Raw genomic sequence first — 25,460 nt, 5'->3', positions numbered from 1 at the left:
AGCTAAGAAAATGTGTCCTTGCATTTTAATGATATCCTTGTGTTGAGTGTAACACTTTCCTTTTATGTAGTTGAACTTTGTATTTGTCTTAAATGCGTGACTGATAAATTAAGATCCCTAAGGATTAATACCCCATTTCAGTCTGTGCACACATGGAGCGCACTGAGTGTCCTTTTTCTTGGCTGTTTGTTTTTGTCAAGCGAGGTTTGGTGGGTTTTGTGCGTTAACGTCACTCGGGTGATTGTGTGAAACTCTGCTGTTGAAAATTTAATGATTTTTCAGTCTTACGAAACTCTTGCATAATCCCATCACTGATCTGAAAAATGCAGGCATGTCTTTTTTTCCTCTATTTGTGCAAAAATGATTTGTAAGCTGTGACTGAGACTGCTTCTGCTCTGACACATTGACAATTTGAAGATAAAGTTCAGTGACTCAGTCTTTCCCAGGCTGCTTCCTCCCCCTTTCCTTATTTGAATATAACTACACTGTCGTGACCCCTCCTGAATCCAGAATGATGATTAACCAGGGAGACATGTCACGTCCCAGAAGCTTCATTGTTTTAATGACTTGCTCCCACAAATTATTCAGGGCAGTGAAGCTGTTTTGCATTTGGATGGCCTATTTTAAGATCCGTTTGGCATCTCTTAGTTGGAGTGGAATGTGTTGATTTATTTGGGTTGACCTTAATTTCTCTGAAATTGTATTGTAATTATTTAATTCACTGCCCTAAAAAAAGTGTGGATAAAGTGCTGTGTTCTTCAGAAGCAGAAATTTGTAAAAATGGTGGCTATTAAAGGGATACATTTCATGTCTTATTAAGGATTTTGGAAATTTTCAGAGTCAGCTGGTGTGTTCTTATCTGATTCTTCTCTGATAAAATACCAGATGAGGGCGGGTTCGTACACACAGTAAATTGTGCACACAGAGATGAAAGGGGGGGGAAAAAACAAGGGGTCATTGTGGGACAGCTGCATGTGGTCGTCTTGACCTTTTGTATAAGTTTCTCATAATAGGAGCTTTGAGGTTTTCACATGGTATTATATGAGTGACAAATTAAAGGAAAACCAACATTAGGAGTCATTTTAAGGTGTTGAGCCATCCAAGTGCCACCAAAATGGCTTCAGTGCACCTTGGATTTGATTCTCCTAGACTCTGTAACTTCACTGGTGAAGCAGAGCACCGTCATTTTGTGTTTTTGATCATGGCGATGTCTGGCATATTTACTTAAGAAAAGGTGGTTTGATTAGATTGAGATCTGGTGAGCGTGAAGGCCATTCCAAGATATGAGCCTCTTGATTGTCACCCAGGAAGACGCTGCTCTCATCGGTTAAAAATTTATTTGCCTGTTAGTAGATAAGTGGAATCAAACAATGCCAATTTCCACCGGTGGAAACGCAGCCAAAGCCAACTATTTCTTGCTGCGTGCACTAACAGGAAGGTCAGTAGTTCAGTCCTCAGGTCTTCCGGTCCACATGTTGAAGGATCCTTGGGCAAGCTACTGAAACCCAAGTAACTCCCAACACATCCGTCTGTATATGAGTGAGTGTGCTCTAGAGTACTACTGTATGAATTTGGGCATGTCAGCATGTATTATAAAGCCCTTTAAGTGGTCGATTTGACTAGATATAAACCTAAATATAAATGTCTGTTCAGTTGAACAGACTAGGCAAGACAAAATATGTCAAATGTCCTGTTAAAGAATAAAGTTTTTTTTTAAAGTTAAAAAAAAGATGTGTTTGAAAAGTTCTGGGAAACATTTTTGAAGTTGTAGAGGTTGAATGTAATGTAAAGTCAATCTATAATGTCACAAATAAATATTTAGATGTATAGATGTAGATATTAAGTTAGGGGAAATTTGATATTAACAGACTTTATTACCTTACATTAGTGATTGCTAATCAGCAAAGGGCTGCATTCTACCTAAATGAACAAATTGTATACTTTTTCCTGTCAAACCTGTTAGTAGATTTTTAGGCGCTTAAAGTATATGTGTCTTTTGGGGGAGGGGTGTTGGATTTACTCACAAGAGTTATTATTATTTACACACCCTGAATAAACGTTGTTTTTTGCATTGAAAGCAGTTGGAATAAAATATTTCAGTTATCCTAAAATGGACGCGTTGGCCGTTTGGTTTATGTCTGTAATATTCCTCACTTAGTTTAATTAAGGCTGTTGTTATGCTGTCTGGCTGGAAGCCTCACAGCAGGCTGCCTAAAAATCAATGGGAATTTTGGACGCGTCCATCTCAACAATTTAAGGGTCATAAGCCACCTTTATTTCTCTATCTGCTGTGTTATCAGCGGTTTGTAATTACAAATATTATTGGAATATCAGTATTAGTTTCTGTAAAGTTAAGTTTATAAACTGTTGTTCGAGGTGGTCTTTATTTATCTGAATTAGTTTGGACCTAACCCCACCCCTCCCGGGGGGTCCAACTTGGTACAATCTGAACCAAGCTAGGAGCTGTCGGCGCTAATTTTTTACTCTGGATTCACGAAGTCTGTGTGTTTTGTGAGTGAAGTGGTTCACTTAAAGTGAAACGTTCAAGACTTTTACTTTTTCAAGCTTCGAATTTTTTTTACAATTCTTCACAACTTGTGGCCGATGTGCCACCGGAAACGCCTAACTAGTCGTAGTTTGGTTTGAATCCTCGGTACCAGTCTCGGACAGTTCAAAGTGCGTGATGCCAGTAAACGGAGGGGGGCTGCTCTCTCTGAGCAGATACGCTACTCAGTATTTAACAGTAAGTCCTTTTGTACACCTACAGTCAGTCCTGATGAATACAAATGTAGTGTAATGTAGCATTATTAGATAACTTTAGCCCTGTGGATGTGCTGTGTGTGTTTGTCTCTCTCTCTCTGTGTGTGTATGTGTGTGAAGATCCTTGAGGAAAAGTCGGGAGTTTCCATGAATCCCTGCTGAAGCCTGTTGCACCTGCTGTTACTGCTACTGCTACCAGCTACACGAACGGTTTAGTTAGCTAACTTTTAACTTTAAACACATCTCTGTTGTCTTAAGATTAGTTTTGACTTCTGATCTAATCCGCAGTTTTTGTTTAGTCGACCGATTGGTACATTTTGCAGCGGATTTAAGGCTTTTGGTCTTATTTATCTTGTGGTTATTTGAAAATCCACTTTCTCGGGAAACGGCAGTGTTGTGGTCCCCCTGCATTACAAACCAAAGCCTTTAAACTCAATGTAATTGTTGTTTTTCTACACTAAATTAAATATACTTATGTAGGAGTTGTTATTCTGGCACACGAGGTAATACAGGTATACGGCCAGGAGGGGGCAGACTCGCACTGCCTTTTCTTATCAGCAGTACATAAACACAGGAAATGGCTGGGTCATTTTGTCATTTCCTGATAAATTTTCTTTGATTTCAAGGAAAGATGGGGAGTAATTGGGACAAGAGAAGCACGTTGCTCAAATGATGTGACTGTACTGTAAACAAAGGTGTAAAACCTAAATAAAACTGTAGTTGATGAGCAGAAAAGTCTTTAGCTTAACTGAACATTTTTTTGTAGCATGTTTAATGTCATTTTCCTACTTTATATAATTGTATTTATTTAGTTAGTTAGTTTTGGCCTGTAGGGAAGGCAAAGCAATGTAATTCAATGTTATAATATATTTAAAATGCATCACTTTGTGCCTTAATTTACATTTAACATTCAGATTAGTCAAAAAAAACAAACAAACAAATGAAGTTATAATGAAAATGAGAATATAGGTCTACCATCTATTAAACATGTTCCAGGTTATTTTTCTTTGGACAAACGTGATGGATATAAGAATAGATGGATACTTAAATAATTCTGCAAGAGACGTTACTGTCTTATGGTATCAGTAAAAATGGTATGTGTTTCAGCTACACATTTATTTTGTATTTACTTTGTGATAAGTGATGAGCTGTATCTCTAAATAATTTGTTTTCCAAGTCACATCCTGTGTGTATGACCCAGTATTTCATTCCCCCTCCTCATTAGTGGAAATGTGTTTGTGCTTTGTTATGTAATGGCTTGCACTCGGGACTGTGACTTATCCAACGGGCCTGCCTGCGCGGACCCATCATGTTCAAATCACATAGTACAAAAAGACACTCTGATTTAAATTGGTTTGGCTTTGCCTGAAGCACGCTCATATTTGTAAGTCATTCATATGTCTCCTCTCCTCACACATGGCAGTCTGTTGCCCTTTGTAGTGCAAATGGATGTCAAGTGATATCTCGATGCCCCCCCCCCCCCTCAATATTAATGTTCCCCTTTTTATTGAGGCTGGGCTCAGTATGTTTCCAATCCTTTGCTCTCCACACACAAGCCTGGCTTGCGAAGAACGGTTTAAGATAAAGTTCCAGATGGGCATTACAAAGGTCATTGCCAGATCCAAAAGAACAAAACAAAACCTTTCCCCCCACTGTGCAGTCTCTCTGCTTCTGCCACTGGTCCTAAAGTATTCCTGTGCTGGCCAGAAGATCAAAAAAGTGGGTTATGATGGGTGTGCTGCCAGCTCGAGTCATGCCCCCATTTCGCTAAGCCTGAGCCTGAAATGGCAGCAGCACAGAGATGTTTCTCTTTCCACGATGTAAAATCCTAACCATTGTACTAACTCAGATTTGAACTCCTCGAACGTTCACTGTGGGTTTGTCTCTGTGAAGTGAGAATCGGCTGTGAAACTTTGGGAAGTGCCCGATATATGTCGATGTGCAAGCGTGTGGCGAAGCCGGAATACGTCGAGTGATCTGCTGTTGCGTTTGTGGGTGAACTCTCAGGTTGTTGGGATCGCCGCGCGCTTGCACAGGAGCTGGTGTGCCTGTGTGTTTACACTTTCTGCAGACGGTGGGATTTGTGCTGAATGTAGGCCAGCAGAATCCCTCTTACGTCAAAGGCAGGCGGCGGGCGGGCGGGCAGATGCAGGGAGAGAGCTGCTGGTGGTTGTGCAGCTGTGGCCATGGAGGAGGCTGTGGCGCACATCAGTCTGCCAGAGCACCGCTGGCGGTGAGCAGGGAGAGACACAGAGAGGAAAGAGACTGAGAGCACCAATGATGAAGACGGTCCTCAGCCTGCACAGGAAATGGGCCCACGCGGTGAAGACCATACGCATACTACAGGGGCTTGTGAGTGCTATTCTGATTGCAGTTTAATTTGATCAGATGTCTGGCCAGCCAGCATGACCTGAGAGTTTCTTTAATGGGTTGGGTCATGTTTTATTTTGAAATGATGGTGTCAGAATTGCAGAAAAGTAGCACTAACGGGAGAAAAAATTCCGGGTAGTTTACGTAAACGGATATAAAGTAGTTTGCCTCTTCTCTCTCCATGTTTGTTGTGTAAAGAAATTGATGTGTCATTCGTGTTTTTATATTTTGGAAATCGCCTTTGTCGTTGTTGAAAATAAGGGCATATTTTAGACTAACTTTGCGATTTTCTTTGGACTGAATTAGTTTTTAGTCTCTTAACAGGTATAAATAAAGTGGCAGCATCTAAAAAAAAATTTAAACAATTTCACTTTATTTCAGTTTTTTTCCTCACTCTGTCAGTTTGAGTCTGTCTTCTAATTAACTGCATTTAGCAGGTGTATTTCTTAGTGTAACCTGTTGGTAGCTTCCTCATACAGCCTGTTTCATACAGTTTTTTTGTTTTGTTTTATTTAAAGACTGCAAACTGATGCTCAAGTGTTCCAAATCAATTTCTAATCAACAAAAGCCAGAAGTTACTTCTCACAGCTTGCACTAAACAGCCCAGTGGAGGCCTGTCATTGTTCTTGTGCTTGTGTAACGACAGGCAGCATGGGCTAATGAACTGGCTTTGTTGTTACATCACATAATACATTATTAATCTGTCCGGTGAAATAAACCCACCCGTGGTAATCTTTTCTTTCCTCTCCTCAGAACCCAGTCATGGAGGAGACCGTGTGGGAGCAGTACACCGTGACCCTGCATAGGGTGAGTCCATCTGCACCTAAACACACTCCCAACCTCATCTCATTTACAGTGTGTACATGTTTTCCATAAGCCCTAGCTGTTGACCCCGGTGGATCACAGGAAATGCATTTAATTGATTGCTTTGATATTTTGCAGTGAACCGATAGTGAAGGGAAAATGATGTCAGTGACATTCCCCTGAACTGTGAATGAGCAAAGTCGAGCAGAGCTGTTGTGTTTTAAACCATCAAGAACAGTTATGTTTATGTTTCTGCTTATGATACTTTGAGGTGACTCAGGGTTAAGTAACTTTATAGTGTAATGGATTATGGAGCTTTTAGCAGCTAAGGGGGAGTATAATTCAAACCCACTTACTGTATAGAAGATGGATTTAGCTTTCACAACCAACTCATAAGTGTCTTTAATCTGCACTCTTTTTAATGGCCAGCAGATGGCGATCTGCTGGTGACCTGTGGTTGTAGAGAAGGCTACCTCGGAAAACACAGCTTTGCTGTTTTGCTCTGCGACCTCAGTAAACAGTTTCCTGATGAGTTTAGGAGCTCAGCTCATAGTTTCCAGTCTTACTGAATACAACATGAAGTCCAGTCTGTAAATTTTGGTCATTCTAAGAATCACAAATAAGGATTATCAAATCAAACACCAAGATGGCGATGGCAATTGCTCAACTCAAGGCTTCTTAATGACTGCTTTAACTGTCTTTGCCGATTTTGATAATGACCATAATTTACAACTTAATATTTTATTCAGTGCTACTTGAGACTGAGGACATCAATAAATTGTTTAGAAAGGTAACAAAGTGAAGGAGCTGAGTTCTGGTTTTCCACAGACTTCCATATAACACAAAGTCTTACTTGAAACCAAAGTTGTTGGCTTCGTGTGGTCGTTGAAAAGACAGGTGCGGGTGTAAAGCACATCCAAGTTACTTATATCTGAAAAGTAAAACTAACGTTCATCTTTTACACTGTCTATAATCTACCTTAAAGAGGTGGTCAAGACATGGGAATCTGTGTCCTGAGATGATTTTGTGACATGGGATGTTATCCTGCTGAAAGTAACAACAGAAGATTGGTACACTGTGGTTATAAAGAGATGGACAGGTTCAGGAATAATACTCAGGCTGTGGTGTTTAAACAATGCTCAGCTGGTACCAAGTGCCGGACTATTCTCCTCTGGCATCAATAAGGCATTTTTGCCCAGAGAATTGATGCTCACTGGATGTTTTCCCTTTTGTGGGCCCATTCTCTGTAAACCCTAGAGTTAACTGTGCAGGAAAATCCCAGTAAATAAGCAGTTTCTGAAATACTCAAACCAGACCATCTGGCACCAACAACCATGCCACGTTCAAAGTCACTTAAATCACCAATCACCTTTTTTATATATAGTATATAATATGTATGTATGTTCTGTGATTTAAAAATTTAATCCAGAAATCCTAAACCATATGATCCAATGACTATTCAAAAATGAAGATAGACTTCAGTTCCACTTTTTGATTGTTCCCAGCTATCACATCTTTAATCGTCTATTTGTTCAACTTGTTTAACCATCATTCAGTGACCAGGGTTCAGGCTGCTGTTCATGTTAATCACGTGTGTGACTGTGTGAGCGCAGGAAGTCAGTTGAGCTTAGGTAATCATCATGATAAGCTCATTGTCTCGTGCTGTGGCTCACTTAAGCCAGAAAAGCAGATTTAGTGCAAAAAAGGTCCTCTGCTGTAGGCATGAGACCCCGCCCCCTCACAACCCCACCACAACCCCACCACAGCCAGCTGTCACACTCTGCTTTGTGCTTCTACTTTTTGGTCCCTTCCACTATTTAACTAAATTTTCTCTCTTTAAATATTCAGAGCATTTCTAACCTCATTTAAGGAGTACAGAGTCTAAATATATGATATTTATTTGGTTTTTGATTTAAGGTAGAGCCCATACTTTGCTTACAAGGGATTAAAACAGTCTTTATTACAGTATGCAACATTCAGCCACATTTCCATTTTCAGGTAGGTTGCAGCTCGTAACTTAGTAGTCCACCCTTTTCTCCAAAAAGGAATGACTTCTGGAGATCCACAGACTTCATGCATGCATCACACAGACTATGTATGTATATACAGCACAAAGTGCAAACTGAATTCACAGTGTAGTACACTATCTGTCCAGTAGTTTATATCATTTGTCAGATTATTGCATTTAAAAAGCTCCAAAAAGCACAAACACAGTCCAGAGGTTCAGTTCAGCAACTGGAATTGGTGGTGGTGGTGATCCTGATCAGGCAGTTAATCTTTAGGTACTTGCCTTGTTTCCCATCTCTGTAGTATGCACTTAATAATGAAAAAGCAGGATTCACATGTGTTTCATATGAATGGGATGTCGTCAAACATTCCCAAACTGAATTCTGAATTTATTGCTTTATTTTACTCATCTGCCAGCCAATCAATATGCATTTATCATATCCAATTTAAATAAATATCTGTAAACGTCCTCAGACGGAGGCAAGATTTAGACCTCAGAGGAGATTCATGGTTATAATGGAGGACATGCAGTGGGTTGGTGTGACAGGAGGATGTTAGAGGTGGAGATGGAGCTACACTAAAGGGAGCAGCTGAAAGAAGAAGAAAAGGCAGAACAGGCCGCACGCCGTTTATTAACTTGTTTTTGGGCAAAGATGGGTGTAATATGGTTGATCTGATGCATCAGAAAATAAAGCATGTTCTGAGTATTTAAAGAGAGACAATTCACTTAAAAATACCCCCCAAAAAGTTGTTACCTGCTCTACTTTCATCAACCTGGTGGCGAAAAAAAAGAAAATCAGCCCATATCACATTGTAAATATGCCTTAATAATTATAAAATTGGTTTAGGATTGCTTATTTAGATTGACATCTGCAGGAGCAGCTGGTGGCTTTTTTTTTAATCAGGCTCTACAGATCTCCCCTCTTGCTTCAACCACTGGTGGAAATGACGCAAATCAGCAACAGGCTTTCTTCTTGTTTCAGTCAGGGGATTATTCCTGGTCTCATGTTACAAACTGCACATGTGTTTTTGTTTTTTGAGTAGAAGAAATTCTGTGAGTCATGAAACCTGAGGAAAAATCAGACCATGTCGAGTGTGTTTTCATGTCAGGATGAAGGCGACCTCGAGCCAGGAGAGTTGACATTTATGTGAGATCTGAAGGGTTAGGGTTAAAATTATTACATTATAATTTTTATATATGTAATAATTGTATTACACTTTATATTTTAACTTATAAATATATTTTAGCCAGAGTTTGTTGATGCAGCCCTCTATTTTCTCCCCCCCCCCCCCCCCCCTCCCCCCCTCACTGCTGCTCTTACTCTTACCCTCACCCTCCCTCTGAATTGACGGCCATCTGCCAGAGAGTGGGGGGGGGGGGTTTGTTTTGTTTTGGGTTTTTTTGTTATTCATTCATTTATTTATTTATTTATTTATTTCGTATTTTAAGTGCAGATGGAAGGGAAGGGATAAAGAGAGACGGGGTCATCAAATCTCTGACCTAATCTCATCAGGGCAAGCTGGAGCAGTGGCAGGTAGAATCTGAGAAACCCAGAAACATGAAGAATTAAGCAGCCTTTAAAAACAGAGTATTTAAAATAAACTTTCTGTTAGTGTGCACATGTTAGATTGGCTTAAAATCTGACACTTGTTACTTATGAAACATCAATGTATTATTTCAGAAAGCTACATAGTATTGAAGTACAGGTGCTCAGCCGCTGGATAGTCCTACATGCTCTCAGCAGGCAGAGCTTTAATCACAGTCAGTCAAAATCCCTTTAATCACCATGTACAATACACATACAGCCATGGTAATGCAGTGTGAGCTGAAACACACCTTTGGGATTATTGGACCTCACACACGCACACAAATGCTTAAAAACCCAAAGGGACAATGAAGCGAGCCCTCATAATGTACCGTTGGAGGAAAAAAAGTTTATGAATTCATTACTTGGGTTTCTTCTTTTTCCTTTTTCTTTTTTTATTCTTAAACTAAATCACGAATAATGCCACATAAAATCCAACTAAACTAATAACGTACAAATAGATACTTTTGATGTATTTATTGAGCATGCTCTCACACAGAGCAGGGATTTAGTAATTCATCGAACCTCCCTTAGCAGAAACAAACTCCATCAGACATTTCCCTCAGCTGCTTATGAGATATAAACAACATCCAGGAAAAATTGTTGACCCTGCCTCCAATAGAACATTTTCATTTCATCATACCACAGCATCTCAATTGGATTAAATGGGGTCTTTCCTGGTTTAAAACAGGCCTGTGGGGGTTGACTTTGGTCTTCATTTTATTAAGGCAGTAAGTCGGCGTTGCCTAATCTATTTTTTTAAATGGTATTTTCCTGTTATTTCTGGCCATTGGATAAACAAGTATATTTTGTGCTTCAGTAAACTGATGCATGACAGTAAAAGTCCTGCCCTTCTGTAATTTTAGTGCAGTATAAACTGTGTTTTCATGTTAAATTATCTGTGTTTAAAAAGTAATATGTTCGGAAATGAGAAGAGTCTCCCAGCAACTTCCTTACCATCTCTGTTTAATCAGCAACAAAATTGTGGAGCAAAGGCATCAGAAGCAGAGCACTACCAAACCTACTGCAGCACTACCCCTCTCAATGTAATGAAAATAAATGGTATTAAGTATTCAGTATGTCTGTGCTGAGTTTGAAATTCTAGTGTCATGACAACTCTACACAAACATAGTTTATGGTCACATGTAGATATTTCTGCAGGTGTTTTACTGTTAGCCTTGCTTAGGATGCAAACTGTGATTTTTGTACAATGTCCAGTTGTATAGAGTAGCTGGAGCATGTTTGAGTTCACAAATCTTTTCTCTCTTTTCAGGATTCGAAGATGGGCTTTGGCATTGCTGTATCAGGAGGGCGGGACAACCCAAACGAAGACACTGGCGAGACGTCCATCGTGGTATCTGATGTCCTGCAGGGAGGGCCGGCTGATGGATTGTTGTTGTATGTACCATTTGTTATTTTATCGTTTTATTCCAACGAAACAAACTCTAAAATAAATCTACTCTATAAAACACATGTAACAGCTTGATAAAATAAATAAAAATGTAATTGAGTTCAGTTCGATTAACTTGTGTGTTTACTTTTGTTTAGTGAAAATGACAGAGTAGTGCAGGTGAACGCCATCCCCATGGATGGAGCCATCCACTCGTTTGCTGTCCAGACCCTCAGGAAGTGTGGCAAAGTAGCAAAAATTGTAAGTAAAGCATCAATCTCTCTTTTAAAAGAGAATCTACTCTTCACATTAGGAATTACGATTTTTCTTAAATGGATCTGTTTGTGCTTTTATGGAAAAATTCAGACAGTCAAGAGGCCCAGAAAGGTTCCAGTCAATGTGCTCAATCGTCAGCCATCACCTGATGACAGAGTCTTCAACAACGACTACAATGATGACTACAACTATGATCAGGACCGCCGTAGCGTGTACAGCGCTAGGAGTGGCGGAGGCCGAGACCACAGCCTGGAGAGGGAGCGAGGTGGCTACATGGACTCCGGCTACCACACACGTGATCGTGACTATGACCGGCGGGAACGTGGCAGGAGCACAGAGAGAGACCTCAGCCTGGACCGCCAGTACCGGCGAGATGGCAGCAGAGGGCGCACTTTGGATAGAGAGTACAGCCCAGATCGCCGCTACAAGAGCGAGCATGCGCTTGACCGTGACTACAGCCCAGACAGAAGGTACCGCAGCGACCGTGGATTAGACCGAGATTACAGTCCTGATCGGCGTTACCGCAGTGATCGAGCCCTCGACCGGGACCACAGCCCAGACCGACGCTACCGCAGCGACCGAACCCTGGACCGCAACGAAAGCCCTGATCCGCGCTACAGGCGCGACAGTCCAGGACGAGGCCGCGGGCGTGATCAAAGCTACGATCGAGGACTTGACCGCATCGCAAGTGAGCCGCGGAAATATGACGAGCCGATAAAGCGAAGTGCAAGCAGGGACCGCCTTGAACGTACACCGTCACCTGCTGCCGTGCCCCTCCCTCTCCCTCTGCCTCGCCCTGCCCGGGACCTGGAGCCGCTGGAGAAACCTGTGAATGTGCTACTGCTGAAAAACCATCCCAACGAAGGTAAGACGCTAAAAGGCTGTCAGACAAACAAAATGTGAATTGAATGTGAATTGTTCTCTGTACCTTAAATGAAAAGGGTTACAGTCTCTGTGGGTGGCACGGAAAGCTAACCTTTACTAAAATTCAGGTTAAATCCTATTTATATGTTAATGAATGATCTGGTCTCTTCCTCAGCTGATACCCTTCTACACATCCATTTGGCAAATCTCACAAAGGTTGCTGCCAATAGTACTTTTGCATCTGCAAGCCTGTTGGAAACCTGACTCCTGCCCCAGCTCTTCCTTTTTCTGTTTCTATTTAATTTCATATCTGTTGTCATTTATATCTGCTCTGTTCTGTAGTGGGGGCTTCCTTCATATGCACAGGGAAGGGCATGGAGATCCCAAAACAAAGGTTTAAGTGGTCCTGACTAGAGTTTTGTTACCCATTTCTAAGTATCTTTGATATCATAAAGAAGTAAATAAAACATGGACAGCTTTTTGGGAAAGAAACCTCCTCCTACATTTAGCACAAAAACAAGTGGCGTCTGCTACAAGAAAAACAATTGGCAACCAATTTGATAAATGGTAAGCAGAGGAAAGGATGCACTTTATTTGAAGATTTTATTAAATGGATGCAAAATGGAAATGTCCTAAATGTACATTTAATTGTTTACTCAAGCAGAGTGCATCTGGCCCCTTTGCAATTCTAGCTGATTTCCACCCAACCATGTAACTGTTTATCTAACATGGAATATATAGGAGAGAGAGAGAGAGAGAATTTTATTTTCTTTTTTTTCTTTTCTTTTCTTTTTTTTTTTTTTTAAATGGAGGCACGGCCATGTCAGCATACATCACCACCAGCTGATTACAGCATATCAGCAGATAAAATGACTTGTACCATTCATCAGTTTGGCGCTAGCTGTTTACTGGCTTTATTTTTAAATTGAGGTGAATTTCTTCACATGGTACAGAAATGCATAAAACAAAATGAACAATTGGAAAAGTTATCACAATGCTTATGGGTAAATTCTTATTTTAAACATCAGCCTAGTGTTTCAGTGCATCATTTATACAGATGTGGCCAGAGGCATTTTGGTCACTGACCGTTAATAAACCCCCCTTCAGAGATCGAAAAGTGACCTGATTAATTTTTCCATTTGTTCGGTCATGCCAGGTTATTTAGAGTGTGAATGTCAGATTTAATTAAAGTGGAGTTGGGTAAAATAAATGTGTTCGTTTTGATTATTTATACATAAAATGTGTGTGATTTGTGTTTTTGCAGAATATGGCCTTCGTCTGGGCAGCCAGCTCTTCATCAAAGAGATGACCAGCACAGGACTTGCCAGCAAGGATGGAAACTTGCAGGAAGGGGACATTATTCTGAAGGTAGGGTGGCGTATATTCCTTATTTGTCATTTTTTGCTCATTAACCGTCCATCTCTGACAGTTCAAATGAATCCTTATTTATATTTTACTGTGCTTTCGCTCAGCATCTTGGGTCATGCTTTGGATGAAACGATCCGGTCACACAGGGTTAAAGACACTGCGTAGCAACTACAGGTCGCTAAGGAAAATGAGTATTTCCTGACCACTTGTTGGCAGTCGATGTGAAATCGATGGCTACATTGCAATCACGCAAGACTAATGACTAGTTTGTGACGACATGGCCCAACTGTCGCTATGGAAAAATTAGTATTCCTCAACTGGTTGCTAAAGCTTGCTGGTATTTGCTCAGTAAGATTGCAAAGAGGTGTATATACCTCTGCACTGAAACTTTCCAGTTGCCTTGTTCACTAGTAGGTTGCTGACAACACAGACACTTTGTAAAAGTTGTTGGTTTCAGTGATATGGTGTGAAATTTAGTTTGAAGGTGAGTGTTCTCCATTTCTGTTTTGCATTGCGCTTTCTTAACCTCCTAGGACCTGCCGTCCACATATGTGGACATCACATTTTTGGTCATTTTGACCAAAATACTCAGTTTTGCTCTACATGGGCCTGATATCCACTTACGAGGACATTATCCTGCTACTGTTCTATCAAAATTTTAAATGAATATCCTCATTTGTGGCTCTCATTTTTCTTAAAAACAAAAATAAGGTAAAAAAAAATAAATTGGAAATTCTTTGTTTTTACATTCATTGGGCCCCAATCAACCCAAATATCAAAGAGAAATTAAAAATGCATGTCGTGGAAGAGTTCGGGTCTTAGGAGGTTAAGTTACAGCTCGGCAAGCAATCAAAAGCAGGCTGAGAAATACATTTTTTCCCTAGTGACCAGTGGTTGCCAGGGGTAGATGGGTCTCTGACCGAGGTCAGTGCTAGTATATGGTAACCTTGGTTTCTGCCGCTTCAGTTGCTTGGTTGTATTCCGTATCCAGACACAGCTGACAAACAGCCTTTAATTTCTTTCTTTTATGTTAAAGTGCTGCAGAACCATGCTGTAACACAGCTGTCATCTGTTTGCTTTCAACCTCTTTTATTTATGTCTTCCACTGAGAGAGAGTCAGAGCTGCACCATTGGGTAGCGGCAGTGTAACATCTTTTAGCAGACAGCTACCGTTGTGTAAAATAAGAAACATGCCTTTAACAGACTAGTATTTCGTACTAGAAAGGGCAGCAGCTAGGGCTGTTCGATATAACGATATATATCGGATGACGATAGAAAAACGTCTATCGTTTCATTTTACGCTATCGTTTGTTTCGTGGTGTCGCAAAATAAACTGTTTACGGCAATATTTTTTCATTATTTTGATGGTCACTGTAGTGGCTATATTAATTTCCTAAAGTTCTCTCTTTCTCTTATATTTAATATAACCACATCACAGACGGACAAGCGCTTGTTTTTATGCGTTGTCGTTAGCAACAACGACGGTAAAACCACCTCGTGTCCACTTGTTTATTTTCCACATAAACCTTTCACAATAAAGCTCAAGATCCTGTTGAGACTTTTCAAAATAAACTGAATCACGTGAAAGATGCAGAGTATTTACGGATGAGAAGCAAAAAAGAGCCGTCAGGTGCTAAAAAATAAACCTTAGACTCAAACGTTAGAACAGGCTTTTCCCCGCAGCACGCTGTGTAATAAATACTCACAAAGAAAACGGCGGCCGTTACAACCTATGTCTAAAAATGTATCGTTTCATGCATCAGTTAAAACACTCGACTCCAGGTACGCGACGCCCAGCTGGAAACACTTCAGGCAAGTCGAGCTGCCCGACATTCACAGAATTTACAGAAAATGTTACATTTTTGTGATTTATATCATTATCGGACGATAGATGTCTTAATATCGGGATATGAGATTTTGGTCATATCGCACAGCCCTAGCAGCAGCGATTAAACATGTAGTCAACAAGTCGCCCACATTCCTATCAGTACCTGGGAGAAGCAGTTGCCACACAGAGGCAGGGCGGAGTGGTCACTTTTACATTTGTCTCATATTAAACAAGATTTTCTGAAAGTTTCAAATAATAATTCCTTTTTAAGTGTACCAAATATTTAAAAACTGTAAAACATTGCATGCTTTGTGTGATTTGTGCAGTGAGAAGCGTCTGCACATCTCCTAATCCCCTCTGTCTCTGTCAGATTAATGGGACTGTGACAGAAAACCTGTCTCTCAGCGACGCCGGGAAGCTGATTGAGAAGTCCCGCGGGAAGCTGCAGCTGGTGGTGCAGCGAGACAAGAAGAAGATCCTGGTCCGAATCCCACCGATGGTCGACAGCGACTCGGAGCTCGACGGTGAGAGAAACTCGAAACTGAAAAGCAGCAGGTCCTATGCCGTGTAAAGGCACACCTGGCGAGTGGCCATCATCATCTCCATGATCATCATCATCTTCATCATTTTATATATATATCTATAAATATAAACCTCATTGCATTATGAACTTCTAATGAATCAATTGTGGAAACCTTAATGCCATTAATGTTTCTGTACCTGTCAATCAAATTTGTTCTTAATTCTTAAAATAAAGGCTTTACTTACATCAACTTTTAGTTTTATTTAAATATTATTTCACATACACATATTCCACGAAGCACTACGAGCTAACCATATTCAGCACATCGTCACCATCCCTCCACCCTCTGATTGCTCACCCCTTTATACCTGTTTTTATTGTCACATGACCAGATGGCATGCTGTTATTGGTCGGGAAGGATAGAGATAAGTGGTGTGAGTGGATTGTTCACTGACCAAATGTTTGCAGGGAGGAGGGGGGGAATAGCACGAAGACTTGTGACCCAGTTTGACTGGTTTGGGGAGTGTGTGTGTGCGCGTGCATGTGTGAAAGTGCTCATTCGCCTCTAGCGGCGTGATCTAATCCCCTATCATAATCCTGCTACTGGATATGACAGAATTTCATTATGTTAAGGTTCGCACCGCTGCAGCCTTCTGGTTTCTACCATCCAGCATCCCTCTTTGTAATTCTGTTTGAGGACAATAGGGACCGACTAACTGAAAAAATTAGGATTTTGAGGTCTGACGGGTACAAATCACCTTCAGTGCACATTTGTAATTTTACTTTGTAATGGTATTACTGTGCTTTATCCTCCCTGCCCTGCAGTATAACATAGAAGTGCAGTCTAGTTTCCACACCCTGAATGCTAACATTGAAACATCCTGTTGAGTTTTAGTGCTCCTCGTCATCATTGTAACCCCAGAAACTGGTATTGCATATGTAATTGGTGTGGCTACTCATCTGTGAACAGTGCTCTGACCTTCATTTGTCTGAGAGCTGTGTTGGTTCCCCCCACCCGCTTTCATGACCTACGGGCCATTTGAGCCAAGCAAAGGCCATGTTATGTGATTTACAAAACAAAGAAGCAGCAAGGACAGACACAGCATTTGACTCTTTCTGATAAAGTTTATAGGCTTTACTACCTGAACACAGAGGACCCCACCCCCATAGCTGCTTGACTCTTGTGTGGTTTCACAGGGGTTGTGATATTTTTCATCATCCTTGTGTGTTTCAGATATCTCTGAGATCGAGTCGTACCGCTCCTATTCTCCACAGGATGACAGACGGGCCCACCACTCTGACCTCTCCTCCCATTCCTCCAATGAGAGACTTCGAGACAAGCCCAGGTACACTGTCATTAAAGGCCAATTCTGGTATATTTCAAGCTATAAAAGCTTTTAATGAGCTTTTCCCCTCAGCCTCAGGGTTAGGGGCTCAGAGACTGCATCTGACTACGATGCTCTGACCCAGATGGCATGTAGCTGAGGTGTTTTGGGCATGTCTTATCAGGAGGGAGGAGACCCCAGAGCAGACCCGGGACATGCTGAGACTGTCTCTCTGCTTGCTTGGGAACTCCTTTGTGTCCTCCAGTTAGTGCTGGAGGAGGTGGCTTGGGAGAGGGAGGTCTGGGAATCTGCTTTCCTGTGAAATCAGAAAATGCAATTTTAATTTTATTTATATAAGGGGGAAAAATAGAAAAAGAATACAACAATCAGATAATACCCTATGAACACCCCTTCGTGATCACAGGAAGGAAATTTAACAGGAAAAAATTTCCGGCAGAATCAGTTTAGGGAGGGGCAGCCATCACCAGGACTGGTTCAGGGGGTGGGGGTGGGGGCGATTAGGAACATAACACAAACTGTACCTATTTATTTGGCCGTTTGATCTTTTCAAGGATATTGGTGTCTACGTAGTATGAATCCTAGTCCCTCCTTTATTGTTTTACCCTTTTTATTTTTCATTAAATCGAGCAGAGTGTTCATTCAGTTCACCAAGTTGAACTCAGTCGCATTCCTATGATATCAGCTGATCTCAGCACTAGCCCACATAAACTGATGGTTCAACCGATATCTTCCTGAACATCCTGTTTTTCAGTCTTGTAGAGAATCCTGTTTAACTTGCTTTAGCTGGCTACCTTTGCTGCATCTGCAAGCTGCAACCCGCATCCACCCGTGCTCCTCCTCTTCATGCTTATTCATGTCTTATCTGCCATCCATGACTGCTCTGTTTTGGACTGGTTGGTCTTGCAACTGCTGCTTTCCCCATCTCAGGATTTCCACTACACACATGCATACGGAAGGACAGGAAAGTCTAAGAACAGAGCTGTACTCCCAAATCTTACTGCAGAAATAAAGTTCTTCTTTTACTTTCGTGGTCCTGACTAAGTTAGAAGTTTTTGTGGCTCCACAGGTCATGCCAATTTGCACTACACACCTCTGCTCCAAAGATTTGTGGAAGATAAACTGAACTGGGTTGGGCAACGATTCCAAAGCTTTCCAAAAAAACTGGATTTGTATAGAGATCATTTCAAATGTTTCTGAGTGTGAAAAAAAAAAAAAGCAAACACACAAAGCGTAAGCCTTGAAGAGCTGGGTCTGTGTTGTTTTGGCAACTGCTTGTGACCCCATGTCTCATTTTCATTCATAGGAATGAATTTGAGTTAACATTATTCCTCACAACAAAAGATTTGTCTGCCTGCTCTAAAAACAAACAAACAAAAAAACACAGAAAACATCTGAAAATGATTTTAAGTGTTGGGTAAATTCATTAAACAAACCTTTGTTTTGTGCTTTTCTTAATTCTAGATACCACAGAAGCATTGACCTCTGCTTTGGTCAGGCATACCCAGTCATTTATTACGCATGCATTAAATACACCAGAAACAAATCAGGATAATGTAGGATTATGCTGATTTTATGCTTCATGAAGCTCAGGCAGTCCGTCACATCAAATATCGGAAAAACCACAGTGTTATTAAACCAAACCGGAAAAGGAGTCATAATTATATCAACCGAATTAAATGTGTAAAATGCTTGTTTTAAACTTTCCAAAAATTTGGGATATTACCAGAGAGGACCCGCCTAGCAGGCTGGCAAAAATGGGTGCTATGCCAACCCCATTCAGAGGTGCTGACAGAGACGTTGAAGATAAGGCTCCTTTGCAGGCAGAGAGGGAGGAGCCACGCTCCGAGACACCACCAGGTAAACATGATTCTGCCCAGAATATGCAAGACTGTAAAATTAAAATAAAAGTCAAATCAAACAGTTGAATTGAATACTGTGACTGTAAATGATTTTGTTTCTGCAGTACCAGCTGCCAGTGTCGCCACAAAGGTTCACGCTCCCCCTAAAGTGCCACTAAAGCCAAGTGCAGAAGACCTGGAAATATACGGGTCAGTATTAGTGTTTTCTTTTTGGTTGTTGTTGTTTTTTTTATTTGAGCTGCGCAAACTCAAATTTACTCAGAAACAAGAAGCCAGCTTGGTTGTCTCCGTCATAAATAGACTCTCCCTTTGTCAACTGTTGTTTCCATAATGCAGGCCGAACACGGTGATGGTGCGTTTCCAGAAAGGCGACAGTGTGGGTCTGCGGCTGGCGGGAGGAAATGATGTCGGCATCTTTATCGCCGGTGTTCAGGAGGACAGTGCAGCAGAGCAGGAGGGTCTCCGCACGGGAGATCAGATCATGAGGGTGCGGCACATTTTAGTTCCACATTTAAACCCTGCACACACAAGAGTGCTGTGGCTGAAGTTAGCATGGAGAAAAAAGACAGAAGCTTCGTCTTTGAGACATAGATCAGGTCAGATTTCTCATTTTATTTCCTATTGTGTGCTTCAGGTGAACAACAGAGACTTCAGAGGCATGGTGCGTGAAGATGCTGTTCTCTACCTCCTGGAGATTCCTAAAGGAGAGGAAGTTACCATTCTTGCGCAGAGCAAGCCTGAAGGTACTGGACTGGATAAAGAACCGCTGCACAAACAGTACTAATGCCAAAACCTTCCTTTGTTAAAGTATATCACATAGACACACACAGGATATGATAAAAGTCTTAGTAGTCTTGTATGAAGAGCCAGTAAGCTCTCGGTGGGAGGGGAGTCAGACCAAGCTTTTAGGACACCTGTTTGAAGAACTAAAAGACTGGATGTCTCTGTTATTCAGAGTTTTAATGGCATGTGGCACTTTGGCTTGCTTGCTTTTCTATTTCCTGTAATTTATTTATTTTTATGATAATAGATGAATGAGGAAAAACAAGATGCCCAAATTTGAGCCATGTGGGATGCCAAATAATGGTGGGGTTTTTTTTAAGCTTCTGTTTTCTTCTATTTTTGCCAGTGTATAAAGATGTTTTAGCATCTGGCAGAGGCGACTCCTTCTTCATTAGAACCCACTTTGAATATGAGAAGGAGGCCCCGCAGAGCCTTCCTTTCTCCAGGGGGGAGGTCTTCAAAGTGACGGACACACTCTATGATGGCAAACTTGGCAACTGGCTGGCAATCCGTAGTGACAAAAACAACCAGCTTTTAGAAAAGGGAATCATCCCCAACAAGAGCAGGTATGCAATGATGATCATCTTTGTGCAGACAGCCTTTCTGCCCCCTGCTGGCTATCAGAAAAATTCACTTTCAGACGTGATGGCTATGTTTTTTGTTGTTGTTTTTTATTTTAAATATATATATTTCAAGTTTTTAATTTTTCTTTATTAAGGATTTGGCTGGATATTTTATCTTTCTCAGCAGAAGACACTGCCTTTCTTGTAGCATCTTTCAAATCTAAAGATCAAGATTTGATTAATGAAAAGTTATAGAAACATTGTTAGTAGTATAGCACATGTAACGATAGTGTTATCTATACAGCACAACATCTTCTTTCGCTGGTAAGAAATCTGCATATCATCGCGTGAGCAATCTAACTGGACAAAGTCATATATGTTCTTGTTCTCGATATCAGAGCAGAGCAAATGGCTAACGTCCAGAATGCTGCGCGGGCTGCATCGGGCAATGACAGAGGAGACTTCTGGAGGATGAGGGGCCAAAGAGCCGCAAAGAAGAAAGATTTGCGCAAGAGTCGAGACGACCAGGGCAACGTTCCGGCTACACGCTTCCCCGCCTACGAGAGAGTGGTATTACGTGAAGGTATCCAGGAAACCCTTTCACCCTGCAATTTCACCGGAGGCATTTTGCAGTGGTCCTTGTTGTGCCAGAACTTCTGAATTCATTCTTTTTGTTTCGTTTAGCTGGTTTCAGGAGACCGGTGGTGATATTTGGGCCTATTTCTGACGTGGTTAACGAAAAACTGGCTACTGAACTTCCTGATCAGTTTGTCATTGCCAGTAAGTATCACGACCGCCTGTAAATAAACATTAGCACTAACAGAAGAAGGTTTCTGTAGGCTTTCTTTACTCTGTTCTTGTTTGTGATTGGTTTTCATCTCCTCTTTCAGAAACTGAGCCCAAGGATGCAGGAAGTGAGAAGTCCTCGGGGGTGGTGAGATTGAACTCTATCCGGCAAATCATTGAACAGGTATGGTATAATCATAAGAAGATAATGACGCTGTATGAACACTAGTGCAGGGCCTGTTATGGGAGTGCGCAACACCTATTTTTTCTTGTTACAATTTATTATTTCCCCTATTTTTAATTTTTATGTCCCCTAAACACAATTAAACCAGAGATGAATAATAGTGGCTCCATAACTGTAGCGATTTAAAGATTCAGATAACAAGCCAAAAGTCCCCGGGGTAATTTCGGGTGGATACACAGATCCTTTTGGAGTTGAATCAAAACTCCAAAGGGATTTGTTGCATCAGAAGCATAAAAATCTGCCAATACAGGAGCATCTAAAAGTAACAAGAAAGAGTTAAAGAATAACTTGTGCAGCCATGTTTGTGGGAACCCGTTTGAATTTTAGACTAAGTGATCTTTTTTATAAAAGATAAAGCAGTTTTGCTTGACCTCATAGTTTCATCCACCTGTTTGAGGGCTAAGAATTAAAATAGGGTAGGGTTGGTAGTCTGTTCTGGTCAGCTAATCAGAATTTAATTTCAATTGAGATTTTGTTTTCCAGCTATTACCCTTTATTACCTACCATAAAACAAGTCATCAGAGCGCTTTGCCGTTTTGTGCAGTATTTCAACTTGCTATACATCAATACAACCTTTATATCCTGAAGTCCATAGTAACCAAATAAACTGCTAAAAGAGAGAACAAACCACAAAAAAATCCAATTTTCTTTGCACATATTTCTAGATATAGAAATGTCATAGTTCAAATTCACCTGCAGAGTTTGAAGTGGCTCGGATGAACAGCTGTCGAGAGTGACAAAACAGAGATTTCTGTGCAATTATTACTCATCATCCAACATATAAACATGTTTTTCTTTTTTATTACTCCCCTGCAGGACCGTCACGCTCTGCTGGATGTGACTCCCAAAGCTGTGGACACCCTGAATTACACTCAGTGGTACCCCATCGTCCTTTTCCTGAACCCTGACAGCAAACAAGGTGTGAAGACCATGAGAAACCGCCTCATACCCGGATCCAACCGCAGCGCACGCAAACTGTACGAGCAGGCCCTTAGGCTGAAAAAGAGCTGTTCACACCTTTTCACGGGTGAGTTTTATGATGTGATTTATGGCATGGTTGTCCATAGTTAACTTGTGATTAATCAGATTTTTTTTTAATCAACTGTAACTGTACCCTTAACAGGATAGTTTTCATGTTTCTAATATTCTTACCAGCATGGGGGTGGAAAATATACATACTTTATTCACATTTATGTTTATAATTATTGCAACAATACAAATAATGACAACTGCTACTGAGAAAACCCCCGGAGGTACTGCATGCTCATAAAATACACCAAATGTACGCAAAAATACGCTTCTTTCTCCATTTCTGCTCACCATCCACAATGTAACTGATTAAAGCACTTCCAGACAACCTGATCTACACGGCCAAGCCAAAGGTCACAGAGCCCACATGCATTAGTCGCGCGTCAAAAAAAACAATAGAGGCGTTAAAAGGAATTTGCGTTGACATGGTATTGTCATGTTAACTTTGACACTACTAAGTATTATGAAATCTTTTTTTTCCATATAGTTTTTTCTTTAAAAATATTTTTTTGTTTTTGTTTTTTGTCCGTTAGACACCATCGACTTGAACTCGGCCAATGACGCGTGGTATGGCAGTGTGAAAGATTCAATTCGGGAGCAGCAAGACAAAGCTGTGTGGGTGTGCGAGGGCAAGGTGAGTGTCAGTGAACTTCTGCAGACCACATGTGTTTTTGTGTGAATTTGACTGTTTCTTACACCCCTTCCCTTTGCTGTTACTTTCTCTCCTCAGGTGGATGGTTCAGAGGAGGACTTGGATCTCCAAGACGACCGCATGTCCTACCTGTCGGCAATGAGTGACTACCTCAGCATGGACAGCCGGATGACCAGCGACTACGACGACACAGCGGACGAGGGCGGGGCGTACACTGACAATGAGCTGGACGAGACACTGGATGAACCCCACCCCGTGTCGGCCATCAGTCGATCATCAGAACCCGTACTGGCCGACGAGGTGGGCGTGTCCGCCGATAGAGACTCTGATACTCTTCTTTTTCCAAACATTGTTAATCCATCATCATCACTATTAAAATATCTACTCCAACCCCTGTGACCCTTCTCTGTGTGTTGTGTGTTTGTGTAGAGGCCTCACCCTGAACCCCGTGTACGTATGAGAAGAGAGGTGAGCAGAGAGCCAAGCCCTCCCCCCTCTTTCGTCCCTGAACCCCAAAGGTGAGAACCTCCCCCTTTTTTTTTTTTTTTTTTTTTTTTTCTTTTTTTTTTCCTCTCCCGTCAGACCTCACTCTCACTACACTTTCTTGTGGTCTGTAATTATTTCTATCAAGCTGCATCTCAGTTAAAAGTCTTTAGACCTTTCAGTTCTTGGCAAGACTCAAAGTCTAAAGTTTCTGTACCATCAGATCTGCTTCTAACCAAGCTGGAAATGTCTGAGGGTAGAACTGCCTTCTTTGGACTTCATTTAGTGCCTGTGTCCATTTTCAGAGCTTTTTCTTGATAAATAACAAAAACTGTAATCTAGATTGATAAAGTTGCCCTTATATACATCAGTTAAGAGTGCATCCAATATAGGAGGATCTATTTAAATTGCTTCATCTGGTACTTCCTTTGCAAGCCGCTTTGCAACCCACCCTGTACTCCTCCTCTAATTGATGTTTCTTTCCACATATGCGCATAAAGGTTCAGGGAGGCCCAAGAACAGAGCTGTACCTGCAAATATAAGGGACTGAAGATGAGGGGAAAAAACACCTTTTGTTGCCTAAAGCGGCTGTGACTGAAATAAACTTTCTCACACTAAGCCGATAAAGATGTTCAAAACTCCTGCCTGCTTTATATTTGGAAGTGGCTCTCCCTGAAAACAACAAACCACATCCTGTAGTTGAGCAAATGATCACAAATGGTTCTTGTTTTTTGTTTCAGGTTCGTGCTCAGACTCGAACTGACTCCACACGGAGCTACGAGTCACACTCCAGCAGCACCATCAGCAGTGACGCAGTGGGCGGAAACAAGCCGCCTCCCCTCCCGTGAAGCCTGTGAAGCCCACTATCGCCCGCCAACCAGTGAACCAGTCGTCAGAAGATCAGAGTCCGGGGAAAGACGAGGAAGAGGACCCTGCCAACAAATCCTTCCTGGGCAAGGTTAGACTCATTTATTGATTTAAATGAATTAATTATTTTTTATTTTATTCTTAAACCAACAAGGCAGCTATCTGGGGGAAAAAGTCAGACTTTTTTATGTTTCTTTCTTCCCTTGTTTTAGAAGATTTCACTCTGTTATTATATCACACTTATTCCCTTCTCCTCCTTTTTTTTTTTTTTACTTTCTCTGCATCTAATGTGAAATAGAAAATGGGTGACCAGGTAACTACAAATTTACCAACACGTGTTTCCAACCCTCCCTTCAAATCCACAACAGCTCGTCATACATCACAAATGTTCCCATTAATAAATCTCATTATGTATTTGCGTATTTACAGACACTCTTGTCTGTAAATGTTTCATCTGACAATCACTTCCTTGTGAGTTACACCATGTGAGTGGACGTGTGGTATCTATGCTGGGTTTTTTTTAATCAAAAATTGAAGTTTCACTTTTATTTTCTTCCAGATTAAAGCGTTTGAGAAGATGGACCATCTGGCAAGAGCTCAGAGGATCCTGGAGCTACAGGAGGCAGAAAACGCTCGAGTCAGTAATGCTGTCTTTCTTCACGGTACAGCTGTAAACTTCAGAGCAGGAACAGACACAGCAGGGAGCTTTCAGTTGACCTTTGGCAGTTGAATCCTGTCGGATTTGTAGAAAGCTGCATTTAAAGTTCCTCTTACTTCCCTGTCTGTCCTAAAACAATCCTGACATTCCCATATCCAAGTCCACTGTCTAAAAACATTTTCTGATGTTCAGTCAGATCCATGAAGGTGTACATAAAGATGGCTGTGCGCAACATAAATTGGTTGGAGTGGACTCATTTTGAAGCCTTGAGCATTTTGTCTGTCACCATCTTGCTGTTTTGAAACTTCTTTCTTTTTTTTTTTAAATCCACTTAACTCTTACCTATGAATCATCACTTGTGTCTACACTTAAGACATAAGAGGTGGCTGTGGTTCAGGAGATAGAGCACGTCTG

General features: G+C 41.2%; 1 protein-coding gene across 7 annotated transcripts in view; it reads left to right on the top strand.

The window, feature by feature from the left end:
* The window catches only part of tjp2a (tight junction protein 2a (zona occludens 2)), a 39,525-nt gene that overhangs the window by 13,137 nt on the left and 928 nt on the right, over positions 1-25,460 (top strand). For 2 of the 7 annotated variants that reach the window (XM_025908592.1, XM_025908597.1), the window contains exons 2-23: positions 5,884-5,937; positions 10,801-10,925; positions 11,076-11,178; positions 11,284-12,058; positions 13,322-13,425; positions 15,624-15,777; positions 17,011-17,122; positions 18,849-18,979; positions 19,086-19,170; positions 19,318-19,468; positions 19,616-19,724; positions 20,111-20,330; positions 20,726-20,910; positions 21,012-21,107; positions 21,218-21,297; positions 22,174-22,384; positions 22,920-23,020; positions 23,117-23,338; positions 23,468-23,556; positions 24,262-24,479; positions 24,687-24,701; positions 24,948-25,020. In XM_025908592.1, the coding sequence (XP_025764377.1) occupies positions 5,884-5,937; positions 10,801-10,925; positions 11,076-11,178; positions 11,284-12,058; positions 13,322-13,425; positions 15,624-15,777; positions 17,011-17,122; positions 18,849-18,979; positions 19,086-19,170; positions 19,318-19,468; positions 19,616-19,724; positions 20,111-20,330; positions 20,726-20,910; positions 21,012-21,107; positions 21,218-21,297; positions 22,174-22,384; positions 22,920-23,020; positions 23,117-23,338; positions 23,468-23,556; positions 24,262-24,479; positions 24,687-24,697 (3,336 nt within the window). In that variant the 3' untranslated portion in view covers positions 24,698-24,701; positions 24,948-25,020. Of the gene's footprint in view, positions 1-2,432; positions 2,744-2,880; positions 2,971-4,891; positions 5,113-5,883; positions 5,938-10,800; positions 10,926-11,075; positions 11,179-11,283; positions 12,059-13,321; positions 13,426-15,623; positions 15,778-17,010; positions 17,123-18,848; positions 18,980-19,085; positions 19,171-19,317; positions 19,469-19,615; positions 19,725-20,110; positions 20,331-20,725; positions 20,911-21,011; positions 21,108-21,217; positions 21,298-22,173; positions 22,385-22,919; positions 23,021-23,116; positions 23,339-23,467; positions 23,557-24,261; positions 24,480-24,686; positions 24,702-24,947; positions 25,026-25,460 lie in introns of those variants that run through there. The other 5 variants (XM_025908596.1, XM_025908594.1, XM_025908593.1 and 2 more) reach the window with 5 other exon arrangements.

Source organism: Oreochromis niloticus, linkage group LG7 (genome assembly GCF_001858045.2).
Source record: "Oreochromis niloticus isolate F11D_XX linkage group LG7, O_niloticus_UMD_NMBU, whole genome shotgun sequence".
NCBI lineage: Eukaryota > Metazoa > Chordata > Actinopteri > Cichliformes > Cichlidae > Oreochromis > Oreochromis niloticus.
This window is presented reverse-complemented; position numbering and strand designations above follow the sequence as displayed.